General features: G+C 42.3%; 1 protein-coding gene across 6 annotated transcripts in view; it reads left to right on the top strand.

Moving 5' to 3' along the window:
* The window catches only part of RBKS (ribokinase), a 105638-nt gene that overhangs the window by 57157 nt on the left and 34253 nt on the right, over positions 1–14228 (top strand). For all 6 annotated transcript variants that reach the window (XM_061624932.1, XM_061624935.1, XM_061624934.1 and 3 more), the window contains one exon: positions 4855–4946. In XM_061624932.1, coding sequence (XP_061480916.1) covers positions 4855–4946 — 92 coding nt within the window. The remainder of the gene's footprint in view (positions 1–4854; positions 4947–14228) is intronic.

Raw genomic sequence — 14228 nt, 5'->3', positions numbered from 1 at the left:
CACTGGATTGGCGTGGCACAGCTTGTATCTCAGTGATCATAACAGTCACACACTCACTGGCACATTTCACACAACCTTCCTCAAACTAGTGCTATCTAAATATTTTGAACTGCAAGACTCACCATCCCTGATCATTAGCCATGCTTGGTGTAGACCTTATGGGAGTTGCACTCCAAAAACAATTGCAAGGCACCAAGTTGGAGAAGGCTGTATTAAACCACGGTTAAACATCATGTGTATGAGCCACAAAGAAGCCACTGCAAGCCTTGGGCTTGCATGTGCCCCTCTTTCCTCCTCCTGAATGGCTGAGAGGAGGACTTCAATAGAGTTTAGCTTCACTTTCCACAAAACCTTGCTTGTAATTATGTCCAATCCTGGAAATCATGGTTAGTTGAACAAGCCAACTTTGAAACTCCATAGTTTGAAGATGGCTTGTTCAGAAATTGATCAGATTCTTTTAACTGTTGCATTATCCATAATAACAAGCCAAGTTTCGTGAAACTAAATTCTTCTACAAAGCCCTTTACTCAGCAACCACCACCCTCTGGAAGTTGCTTTCCCCTACAGTCCCCCTCCTTGTTCTCCTTACCTGTTATATATTTACCCTAGAAATACCTAAGACTGCAGTCCTGTACACATTTACATGAGGTTCATTCATTCATTCATTGGCAATCACTCTTGGCCAATTAAGATTGTCTTCCAAGATAAGGTCTTTAACAGTGGGTCCGCAAGTGACTGTGGAGGCCAGTTCTGGATCCACACAGCCTCCCACAATGAGGACATAGGTTTCCAGATGGAAGATAGTCGCAGCGAGGATTTGTTTGATATGCCTTCCGCTTAGGTCGTTTGTCCCATTCGCCCTGTATTCATGCTTCTTCAAAGTCCACAGCAGCTTTGATAATAGCCAACCTCCATTTGGGACTTTCATGGGCGAAGACTTCCCAGTTGTTGATGTTCATGTTACATTTTTTTAGATTCGCTTTAAGAACATGTTTAAACCTCTTTTGCTGTCCACCGATGTTCTGTTTTCCATCCTTAAGTTGGGAGTAAAGTAGCTGCTTTGGAAGACGGTGATTAGGCATTTGAACAACATGGCCGGTCCAGCAAAGTTGATGTTGAAGGATCATTGTTTCAACACTGGTAGTCTTTGCTTCTTCCAAAACGCTAACATTAGTCCGTCTGTCTTCCCAAGTAATTTGCAAAAATTTTCCGAATACCTGAGGTATGCCTCATTGCATTCATTGGGAATTACTTCTGAGCAAACCTGCGTAAGATTGTGTTGTAAAAAAATATATGTAGAAATCCCATTTGTTTCAATGGGGCATACCTACAAATAAGTATTTGTAAGGTACAGTAGCAACCTTGTGGATATGATGAAGTGGCCATAATAAATTTGTTAGTCTTGAAGGCGCTGCAAGACTCTTTACTGTTTTTGTAGAATGGAAAAAGAATTAATAAAAGTTTCATTAGTTCATACAAGTATTAAAACAAAAGAAGACAAATCCCATTGGGTGAAGGTGAGCAAGAAAGGCATTAGCAACTTAGTGCAAGGGACTGTGTCATCAAAAGTTCAGAACCATCCTGTAAGCCTGTTCCATCTTTCATCATAGTGTGATCTATATTCCAGTAAATCTGTGGCCACCTCTGCCTTAGATGAGAGGCCAAACATGTCAAACTGCCTTGTATAACCAGATCCCCATGAACACTTCGCTAACACTATGTAGTCTTAAACACCTTCCCAGCTGGAGTGTGTTAGTGACATTTCCTTTCCTTTAGTCTGCAGTCTCCACATGTTTAATGCAGGGAGTTATGTGAGGAAGAACACTAGCCTGTTTGTGTTTAACAGATGCACACCCAGATGCCATGCTCGAAAGAGGAAAGTGGGGAAACGGAAGCTTGTAGTTGTAAGCCCTCTTGTTCCCATTCCCTTACAGTACATTGGTTTTATAAGGCTACAGATTGACGGGATTACACTCGCCGATGTGTCAGTGTCCTACTAGTAGTCATTAAAGCTCCCTATGGCAGCTTTTCTGCTAGTGCTGGGCTCTTTTTTGACCGACACAATGCCAAAACAGGTCATTAAATCCAGGATACCAAAGTAATGGGAGCACTTTGACCTTGAATGCTATTCTTCTTGTTCACTTTCCTAGTTAAATGTAATAGCTGAGTTTGCACGTTTATAGGCCGCAGGTGACATTCAATGCCAGCCCTACTTTGAGTAGACCCATTGAAGTTATTAGACATGACTAGCTTAGGTCCATTAATTTCAGTGGATCTACCCTGTGTGGTGTAGTGGTTAGAGTGTTGGACTATGACCTGGGAGACCAGGGTTCGAATCCCCACAGAGCCATGAAGCTCACTGGGTGACCTTGGTCCAGTCACTGCCTCTCAGTCTCAGAGGGAGGCAATGGTAAACCCCCTCTGAATACCACTTACCATGAAAACCCTATTCTTAGGGTCGTCCATAAGTCGGGATCGACTTGAAGGCAGTCCACCCTGAGTAGGAATTAGCTGAATACAATCTCCTGGTTTCTCAAAAGTGTCTAAACATAAACATTGCTTCACCCACCGTTCTGCATTCAATCACCTGGGACAGGGGTGGGCAACCTTTGGCCTAATTTCAAAAGCCATCTGCAAGCAGTCAGTTCAGATCTCTGGCAATAGTGATCTGTCCCTCCTCCTAGTAGCTCAATTGGGTGGGGAAGGGGAAGGAGAGAGAAGGGGTGGTAGAAGAGAGGAAGGAAAGACTTCAGCCCCACCCACCACCAAAATATGGCCCCCAACAGATTACCCCGAAGCAATGCAGCCCTCAATAGTAAACAAAAAAGAAAAAAAGAAAAGGCACCCCATCCCTGATTTTGCCATGTCCAGCCTGCTAAATCTGTTTTCCCTCCTTGAGATGGGGACTTTTGTCCTTTGTTCAAAAGAAAAGTGAACCACCACATAATGACAGTGCATGGACCTCAGCTGTCTTGTCATAGCCTGCAGGCTTCATATTGCAGCCCCCTGACTAGGCTTGCAGTCCTGAAAGTAGAGACTTAGATAGTGCTTGTCTTTTCTACCCCTGTGTGTCGTGATGGGGCTGGAAAGCATTGTGTCGACTACCATCCTCCAAACAGTAGAGTGGAGGCAGTTGTTTGCCCCATCCCTTCAGATGAAAGTTATTGCTGGCATTTTATAGGTCTGTCTTGGACCTCCGTAGTCCTATTCCAGCTCCTTTTCTATCATTCTGTCACACCACAGTAGGCCTGGATGTTCCTTAGCAGCCATCTTCTTGTACTGCAATGGTTGCAGCAGGAGCTTTCAGCCATTTGCAGGAGTGGAGTGATGAAAGTCTTTTTAATTTCCAGTCTGTTTGTGCTTACATTTCAATTTATGGATAGCTTAGACAAATCCCCCTCATTTTTTTCCCTCCTAAAACAGGAGTGGGGAACCTTTGGCCTTTCAGATGTTGCTGGACTACGAATCCCATCAGCCTTGAATCATTTTGATGGGAGATGTATTTCAGCAACATCCAGAGGACCAAAGTTCCCCACCCCTGTCCATGCGTGATCCGGGGCCATTTACCCTCACAATGCCTCTGTGGGAGGATGCTGAGGGTGGGATGGCTGCTCCCAGTGCGGCAGCCAGAGCAACCATTCCCCAACAATGCCACTGGAAGTATATTATGTATCATTCCCCCACGGAAGCATGGGGGTGGTGGGGGATGGATTCCAGTTGCACTAGGACTGCCACTCCTGCATACCATATCAACAGAAAGGTTACGAAAAGCATGGTGGGTGGGGAGAAATGGAGGGGGGAATATGCCTATGGTGTCTTGAAATCAAAATGCAAGTACACTCCCTCTCCGCAGCCCTGAAAATTAAATCACTTTCATTCAGCCCCCAGTGCTTGGAGCACAGCTTGTCCCGTTAGACTGTCATAACATTTATGAAAATTTGAGTCCATCTTTAGCTTACACCCAGTACATTAGTGAGTACTGCAGGAGAACTGTGTCCTTCTATCTCCTTATGCATCTTTTCGGAGACTCAAGCAATTGACATCAAGGCATTAATTGTGACAAAAATTTTGAGAATGGATTCAGGTTCAGTAGCTAGCTGAATAGGTACCCTTGGAGGGCCAAACTTCAGAGAGCTAGTGGGATTAACAGATTTGTTGAATCCTCCAGGCTGCTTATTTACTGGGTGTTGTGGTCCTAGTCTGCCCACTCTACTATATGAGGTTTATTTCCTGCCATGTTCCATGTTGGAAGTATTTCTGCTGCAATGATGAGTAAAGAGGATAACCAATATCAAGCTCAGTTAAGTTTCTATCCTGGAGAATTGCTTACTTTATATGGAAGGTTGATAAAGCACACTGTGTAAGAAAAGCTGTGTTTTGTGCTTGGTTCTTCCATGGAATTCAGTCAGCTGATTTCCTGTGCATCTTTGTGTTTTAAATCAACAGTAGCAAACTGCCTTGTGATTGTTAGATGGAATATCTTCAAGAAATGCTAAATACTAATGGAACTTTCTGTTTTCTGAATTCAACAGAGTCTTCGTCTTGCTAATTAATTTCCCTTTTTTTCTTTGATGACAGATGCATATAATGATCTCTGGGGGTTTATAATTCTTATGAAATCTATTAACTAAACCATTGTTATTATGAATTAGAGTTGCACTTTGTTTTGTAACATCAGAAAATAGGATATTTTGCTGGAGGTTTCTGTGTCTGCAAGTAATTTGTATATCGGGGGGGGATGTTGAGCTGAAGTTGCCTTAGCCATAACAACACACATTGTTCACTGGAATCTGGCCAGTTATTTATAAAGCATTATAAGCCATTGATTTAGACAATGTTTTCATTCTCTTACAGTGAAGACTTTATTTAATCCTGCTCCAGCTATTGCTGACCTTGATCCTCAATTTTATACCCATTCTGATATCATCTGCTGCAATGAAAGTGAGGTAAATACAGATCCCATAACAATGATTTTGGTCACTCTGGACAGATGCAACTTTGAAAATAATGAGTTTTCTGTATTACAAGGCAAGTAACTTGTTCTAAAAATGTTGTCTTGTGCAATACTGACTTTACATGGAATAGTCTGGATAGCTCTTGAAATAGAACTAATATTCTCCAAAAAGATCTTTGTCTCCATCTCACTGGTTATAGCCATATAGCAAAGCAGGAGGAAACATGGGTGTGAACTACCACCCTGAAAGCCATTTATGCTTCACACAATGGCTGGGTTTGGATGTTATGTTTAACTATGTTTTAACATTACAAGAACAAACCTAGCTGAACCCTGGCTCACATGCTCCCCCTCCCCTCTTCTCCAGCATAAAATATTATGTTTGGTATATACTTACCTAGTCCTTAAAATCTTTGTCAGAGGCCCTGCCTCAAGTGCCCTCACTAGATGAAGTGAGGTAGATGGATCCTAGTAGAGGGCCTTCTCTGTGGTGCACCCAGTTACGGAATACCCTCCCCAGATAGGCTCACCTGGTGCCACCCTTACATTTTTCAGCAACAGGTGAGACCTTTTTATTCACTCAGGCCTCTTCATTAACGTGTTTTTTTATTATATGGACTTTTCAGATCTATGATTTGTGTCACACTGTATATCTACCAGAAAGAACAAATTTTAATTTGCTTTTAATATTTTGTTTTGGATTTTTAATATTGTATTTTATTATTTTAATTTCTGTGAGCTGCCCAGATTACATACATTGTTAGGCAGCCAGACAAATGTAAATAAATAAATAAGGAGATCAGAAGCTTCTGCTTCTGTTTCAGTTCAACCATTAGTTTAGTGTGCCAGCTGAACCCTAAACTGTGATTAATCTTAACTGTGGTTAGTGAAAACAAGCTACTTCATAAACTTTGAAGTTTGTTTTGTTTTCACTAACAATAGTTAAGATTAACCACAGTTTGTCGAGGTTTGTACAACATGGCAAACTACAGTTAATCAAAAATAAATGTGAAAGCTTCTGAATTCCTTATGGCCATGGCAGAGGAGGAGAGCAGAGTGCACAAGCTGGAGGTGGGGGGATTCCATCAGACTGCAGCAGAGAAAGAGAAGTGGGGCTATTCTGTCCTCTCTCATCTGTCATATAGCCATGGCCATTCCAACAGGCTCCCTGAACTATTTCCATGCCAGCCAGCCATTATAAGAACAGTAAGAACTGGTACCTTCCAATCCATCCCTTTTCCCCTTTTGTTGCATCTTTTAGATTGTAAGGCTGAAGGCAGGGACTGTCTTTTTTATTATTGATCTGTAACCTGCTTCAGGAGCTTTTTCAGTTGAAAAGCAGGGTAAAAATGCTTTAAATAAACAATAAATAAATAGGCTCATTCTCATAACACTAAAGAATGGCCCAAACCTGCACACTGCCTCACTGAAGGCAATGCAGACAAGGAGCGAACTTCTCTCTTGGCGCCTCCGGTCTCTGGATTTTGTTCTCTTGTATCCAAACCATGTCTGCAAGTCCACACAGTGAGTCTATGGCAGAAATGGGATACGAATGCAGGTCTGCCAGATCCAAGCCCAGTTCTCTGTCCACACTAGTTCTCATGCATCCATGTTATCCAAAGGATGAAAAGAATTACGCCATTTCTTTTTCCAGGTTTCCTCCCACTGAGGGCAGCATGTTGAGAAGTTGGAGATCCCATGTAGTAGGGTTTATGGATAATACAGTAAAAATATTGCCTATTTATAAAAGAGAGCTACTTGTGTGTTATGTGCCTTCAAGCTACTTAATGAAAGGTTAAATGGATTGATTTTTAAATTTGTTATACTGACTGTACAAAACAGTATACTGATAGATAAAAAGAACTTGCTTGTTGCTTTAGGTATCTATTCTCTCCCCTGCCACTCTGCCCGCTATATATAAAATTTTGTGTGTCTGAACGTTCCTTGCAGAATTTGAAGGTACTTTTAAAGGTTTATTTATGTGGTTCAGCACAGTTCTGTGAATGCAGGTGCAATTGTGGTACTTGGTACACCTTGCTTGCAAAATCAAACAATTTGCCACAGGTAATTCCATACTATATTTTTCCTGTTTAAAGAGGAACTGTTTCTTACATGATCACTTATCCTATGTCAATCAGGGTGCAGGCACCACCATGCAGGCATAGTCTTTAAAAGTTGATAGGTACTTGATTTAAAATCAAAGTAGTCTGTGGGCAAGGCTTAGGTGTCACTTTATTGTTACCCCTTCTGGTTTGGCAAAAGATTGTGGGCAAGGCGGAGGAAATTAGCTGCCAGTCATCCTCTTGAAATATTTATAAAGCAAACGAAAATTCAGAGTGCATCAGAATTAACATCCATCTGACTTTTTGCAGTGACTAGTCACCTACTTTAAAGGGAAGTGGAAATTTATGCTCCATTGTCCATGTGGACTGTGAAGTTTCTGCCAGGTGCCTTAATAATTCATATGGTGTACTTGTAATCATCCGTTTATGATTGGCTGATAACAGTTATGGGATTAGACAGGAAGTTTCTGTCATTTATCTTCTCAGCAACAGTGGCATTAAACCATTCTTTGACATTCCAAAGCCTTGGAAGTATCAAAAGTTGCTGCAAGCTCTGCCATGTGGGCTGTATCCCTCAGATATTCATTGGACAGAAGTACATCCACTAAACACTGTGGATGCTTTGACAAACACAAATACTTGGTATTCTAAAACATTTTGTTCATTATGAATTTTTGTGCTAGAATGAAGCAAAGCAGGGTTTTGAGATCAATGGACTATCTACCACAAAGGACATCTCTCTCTCTCTTTCTCTCTCTCTCTCTCTCTCTCTGTGTGTGTGTGTGTGTGTGTGTGTGTGTGCGTGTGTTGCATTGCTTCAATAAAGTTTTATTTGGGCAGCTTTTAATTCTTTGTACGTGGTTCATGTACAAAATACTGAAAATGCATCTTGCAAAGTTATCAGTTCTTGATTTTTTGCTTAGCTTTGGACTTTTTTCTGACTTTTCCCAGAAAGATCAAGCCTGTTGAAACTGGTTTGTTAATTCACTGTGCACCAGATGTAGCACAGCCTAATCCCTGAGGTTTGCCCAGGAATGTGCTGGTTCTCTGTTATTTCTAAGACTTCTAATAAAAGAAATGCAGAATAAGTATATCAGATGTTGGATCTGTGGAAGCCAAACCCTAAGGTTGTGTGCTAATAAATGATTTCAAACTTAATAGAAATTTGTTGTAGGTGTTACATCCATCATGTCCATGGCACTTTAAAGAAAGTGCCAGGCAAAAAAAGACAGGCCTCTGCTCTCAAGTCACATGCAGTCTCAAAGCAAACTAGACATGCAGGGCAATCATGTATACATTATTGAACATGTATTTGCCTTATGCAATGGGGAGCTGTTATTTCCACAAAAAGGAGCATGTGGGGAAGAGAAGCAAAACCTGTCCCCCTCCCACTTCACCTCACTCTGTAACTTTAAGCCGGGTATAGGGAACTTCTGGGCAACCTTCCAAAGGCCAGTGGTGGGTAGACCGGAAGCAAAAGTGGGCAGAGCAACAAATGTAAATTCTATGTTTGTACAACAGGCTAGTTTCTACACACAGATGCAAACCCCTCTCTGTCCCCCATCCAGACAAGCTAAAGGCGTTATGAGAGCTCAAGCACACATTCCAGCCAGGCAAAACCACAAAGCAGGGCCAGGGAGGGACATGGCCTCGGGAGAGTTCCAAAAGCCAGATACGGCTGGAGGGTCCCCACCCCTGCTTTAAGCAATTTTCTGCCTGCTGAGCACTGGGGAAAATGCTTAAAAGTGCTGGAGCACAAGGTGGAATTATTTGGATTTTGCTGCCCTCCATGTTCCTCTTCTATAAAGGGTTGACCTCACCCCAACTCCCACTTTACATGTGCATGCAGCAAACACATGTTCAACATATGCACAGTTTATTTTTTATTTATTTTCCAGTAATTTTTAGGATATCCTATAACTGGGTTCTCAGGAGAGTTAAACATTTTCAGTTAAAAGTATGCTAGTTTGGTCCTAAATTTCACTAGTGAGGTAGACAGCAGAAGGCAGAAGAAGGGCAGGGAGGCAGATACAAAGATAGTCTGGCATGGATGTTGTTGTGAGGCATGCTAGCTGGGGGTGGATCAATGCACAGGAGGGGGGAGGAAGACTTGGAGTGGGACGTCCTGGCCAGGGAAGGACCCAGCAAGGGGTGGGGCATCGAAGCAGCCCCTGCTCTGGGTATTGACAAGCCATCTCCAGGCACCCAAGAGGGACCCCCAGACCGGCCTCTTACTCCTCCAACACCAGACAGCACTCCTCCCGCCCGTAGAGGGAGAGGATGGGACTGACACTGAGACCCCACCTTTGTCCAGGTCCAGGAGGGGGGGATGCAGTGGGAGATTCAACAAACACAGCTCAGGAGGAGTTCACGACTACATGCCCGCCTCAAACCATGCCTCAGGGTACACGCAAGCAGGGGGGGCACCCAGCTGTACTTAAGTTGGGTGAAGGGGGAGGGTTAGTTGCTGAGTGAACATCTTTATGCCACCAAGTTGTGCCAAGTTAGTCCTAGAGAGATGCTGAGTTCTGAGTAAGCTGTAGGTAGATTCATGAAGTGCACTGAATTGAAACTTTCTCTTACTTCAATAAAACAAAAAAACTACAGCCGTGTCCGAGTCTGAGTTCCTCGAGTTTGCGCAGGACAGATGTCAGCAAATGCAGTTAGATGTAGTTGGGCTTGGACTGTGGATTAAAAGAAGTGAGAAAGGTTTAGTAGAAAAGATGACTTTGCAGAACGGAGAAATCACATGCATGCTCAGTCTAGGCATAAGGGGCAACAAAAGACAAAGGTGTAAAGGAAACAGGAGATCTTCAGCCAAAGGAGAAGCTGTGGTCTCTAGTAGTCCAAACTACTAGAGTCTAGAAGCACATTTATTATGGCATAAGCTTCCATGGATTAGATTCCACTTCATCAGATTCATGTGTTGTCTTCATTTGGCAGGTCTTTATACAAGAGTATAAAGGGGGGTAGAGAGTTGGAAACATTGACATCAAATGGCAATGAAGAGCAAAAAGTGAAATCTGTGACAATTCAATTAAAGCTTAAATGTATGCAAATAAGCATGGTGACTATCCACACAACACAACTGGTAATGGCACAGGCCCTCTTTAAGTGTTCGGCCTGAATGTAAAAGCAAAAAAATGTGTAAGGGGCCTGAGTCACATGCACTGGCTCTGCCCCACTGGCCCGATGCACTGGCCTCACCCCCTCCACTCTCAACATGTGCATGTTTAGTGTGAAGGTCTGAAGGGGACATCAAGGCACATTCAGCTGAATGTGCTTAGAACCCCCTTCAGACCCCTGATTAAACATTAGCTAAAGGGTGTGAGAACAATAATCAAAGTATTAGCAGCCATACAACTCCAAGTGATGTGTAATGTGGATCTAAAGGCAAGTGAAAAACCCTTATTAATGGGGGGGGAGTGATCTGGCTGCTGAATAAAATGGGGTGGGGCTGGAGGGCAGACTGCCATTTTTGCATTTCCCACAGAGACTGTACAGACATATCTGGTCATCTTCCTAAAGGTTTGGCAATTCAGATATTTTCATGGAAGAGTGGGTCCAACCAAACAAAAAGTTAGGCTGTGTACCTAGCGAGCTTGGTTCTGCATCACTGCCGTTCCCTTTGAACGCTGTAAATCGAGGTGCCCTCCAGATGTTGTTGGACTTCAACTCCCATAAGCCCCAGCCAGCATGGCTGGTCATGGATGATGGGAGTTGTGGTCCAATAACTTCTAGAGGCCACCATGTTGGCTGTAGACTGACTTGTGGATTAACAACATAAATAATTTGGGTTTTTTAAAATTATTTTCAGTATTTGCTCATCTCCCTGTGAATGTTTTATGCCATTTACAAAACGTGTTGGTGGGGAATCTCTTTCACGTGATCCTCTATAGAAAGCTATTAAAAATATCCTACTTGGCCTCCTGCAATTGTGTCTTAGTTTTCTTTTTTAAAGCAGCCATTAGTTGTTTCCTCCAATTGTAACTTTTTTTTAAAGTGATTTTATTGGAGGGAGGAACTTTCCAACACAGCCCAGCAGTTTTATATTTAATTTCACAATTGACACTTCATAGTACATTTTAACTTTTGGCATGTAACATCTGTCTGGTGTCTGCTACCTTTATGGGAAATTAGCTCCCGGCCTGTTCCACTATGTCCTTTATGTGCCCCTCTTTTCCTCTGTATCTCAGCTGCACTGCAGTTGTTGCATACAGCTGGAGGCAACACTTTTCAGATGGCAGATGCAGCAGAATCTCCTAAAGGCATCTGTCTTTTTCTAAACAGTCTGCAGCCATCTTTGTATACTGTGTAGCAGAGAAGGAGGATCAGACAGTAATGATCAAGGACTGTGTGGGTGCTCTCTATGCTTAAGTCGACACACAACGTTCTGTGCCAAACAAGGTATTATAATCCGTAAAATGAACAAGAGCAGTATATATATATATTTATGTTTTGTAACCTGCCCTTCCTTCAAGGACCTCATTGCAGCATTGTAACATGCTCCCCACTTTTTGAAAGAGGCATGGTACGGTACGGTTTATTTCTATGCCACCTTTTGGCCAAAAAGGCCCCCAAGGTGGCTCACAAAAAATAAACACAAATACAAAATACACATCAGAAAAAAACAATACAGTTTACAAAAAATTAAATAACAAAATATTAACATAGTTTAAAAGCAACAGCAACATCTTTCAACAACAATAGCAATCAGTATTTTCCTAATGTAGTGAGAAGTGCTGGGGCCAGTACTACAAGGCTTCATTTCTAGACTAAAAGTAATGGGTGGAAATGGTAAGGAAGCAGATGGCTAATCATTAGGAGAAACTTGCTAACCATAAGAGCTGTTTGAAAGTGGAAAAGACTGCCCCAGGAGGCAGGAGGCTCTTCTTACCTGGAGGTATTTAAGCAGAGACTGAACAGCCATCTGCCAGGGATGCTAAGTAAATTCTGCATTGAGCAAGGGTTTGGATAAGATGGCCTCCAAGGGTCCTTCCAGCTCAAAATGTTATACTTTATAATATATGGTTTATCGATAAAGGTACAAGGATAGCATATATGGATCCATGAGGCAGATTCCCAGAGAGCAACTTGGACATTCTGAAAGAGTGCACCCTGAGTTCCAGCTAACTCTCTCTCTGCCTCCGCATTTTTCAAAACCACTCTCTCTCTCTCTCTCTCTCTCACTCACTCACACACACACACACACACACACACTGGGTGGACCCCCTCCTGCTGCCAGCTCACATTGGATTGTCTGAGAAATGAGCCAAGCTATTCCCTCCCTCCAAAATATATGGTTAATTTCAAAACTAATCCATATACACTTACTTTCCCCTACGGCAGCTTTTCAAAATAGCCTCCCATGGAAAGGAACACGGCCTTTTTTATTATTTTGCATATTGTTTTGCAAAGCAGCTCCATGGATAAACAATAGAAAATCTCTTACCTCCTTTAAACAAAGTAAGCTCATGATGGAATCCCCATTACAAGCAGAGTACACAGTTGGCCACTTCATACATTACACTAGGTGGGTTTTTTTTATATATGCACCTAAAAATGTAGCTTGTTTAATGTATCAGTGTTTCAAAACTATGCTTTTGAACATGTGTATCATGCACAATTAGGAAGCTGGGATTGACTGCACCTCAAAGCCCTGAATTCATTATTTGTAGAGATCTTTATCATTGTTACGTTACTCTTCACCCCAGTACTCTGGGTTGTATTCAACATAGCACTAAGTAGATCATCCATCAGCGCAAGGATTTTCCCTGCACAATGGAAAAATCTCTCTGTCGCCTTCCCTTGCACATTCCCTGAAATCTGTTCTAGGGTTTACCCAACCCTCCAGAGCAGATTTGGGGACAGCACAGGGGAGGAGAGGGAGGAACCCCATTGTCCTAGCACTCAGGGTAGAGACACACTTACTGTTCTGCCGGTTCCAGTGCAACTCCACCTCCTTTTTCTTAAATATAGGGGCACACAATACTAGTCAAACCCCACCCCTTTATACTCTAAAACCTGGTGGGACCAGCATGAGTGCACTTTTTTTAAAAAAAAATAGGTTCAAACAAATTTTGCAACTGATTGGCAAATCAACCCATTACCCCCTCCAAGTGTGGCCAATGCAACCGCTCTGTTGTAGGCAACTAGTGTGCTCACAGCCTAATTCTAGCACAAAAAGTTAGTTGAATACTGCCTTCTAAGTCTCGGGACTTATCCACATGGGAGCATTACTTTGTACTAAAGACTCTGTTTTTACCTCTGTTTCTATTTGCACCGTCCACAGCTCAATGTCAGCTGCAAACACAATGTTTTCTATTCACACTGAGGGGAAGGATCAATCACACAGTTTCCTAATGACCTCCCCCCAATTTAACATTTTCACTCCCTCTGGTTGCTTGGCAACTGACCATGCTCAGTTTGTTCTACCAGCTGCAGTAGGTTCCATTTTAAAAAACAACAACCCGGAAATGCAATTATTTGTTTTTCACTAGTACAAGACAGCTGAAATACAGATCTTTGTTTGAGCAGTGTTACTCATTTGCGCACAGGGGGGAAAGAAGAATAACGGCACCATTTCCAGCAATATAACAAAGGCCAGCAGAATGGAGGAGAGCAGCTGGAAGTTGCTTGTCAGCTCACAGGAAATGAAATGAAAGAAGGGAGGAGGAGATAGTGGGCATGGAGAGGGGAACGATTGACATACCCACCTAAAAGCATTAGAGCAAAGTGTGTACAAGCACTAAAGATACGGAGTGAAAACTTTTTTCCTTTCCTTTTTATATTGCTGTAAACTGCCCAGAGAGCTTCAGCTATGGGGCAGCATATAAATGTAATAAATAAATAAATAAATATTATCAGTGGATTAGGTTAGTACAGATTTACAGGGGGGAAACTGTGTGATAGCTTCTATTTGCCAGTTACATCATGTGAACCATGCAAATTAGAAGGAGATGTGAGTGGCACCAAACACACAGTAAACCACTGTGTGGATGAGCCCTCGTATGTCAGTACTATACCTCATTAGTGAAAATAATAAAATAATGGCTGAGTGGTTAATCCATTAATCTGTGCTCCCAGAGAGATTTATTCCACCTCTTACTATATTTCCTGCTACATGGCATTGATTCTCAGTACATTTAATATTAAATATTACATATATGTTTCACAGCACTGATATTCTTGAACAACTCATTCAGTGTTTT

The sequence above is a fragment of the Rhineura floridana genome, chromosome 4 (assembly GCF_030035675.1).
Source record: "Rhineura floridana isolate rRhiFlo1 chromosome 4, rRhiFlo1.hap2, whole genome shotgun sequence".
Lineage (NCBI taxonomy): Eukaryota > Metazoa > Chordata > Lepidosauria > Squamata > Rhineuridae > Rhineura > Rhineura floridana.
Note: the sequence above shows the minus strand (reverse complement) of the source record. Positions and strands in the feature narration are given on the sequence as shown.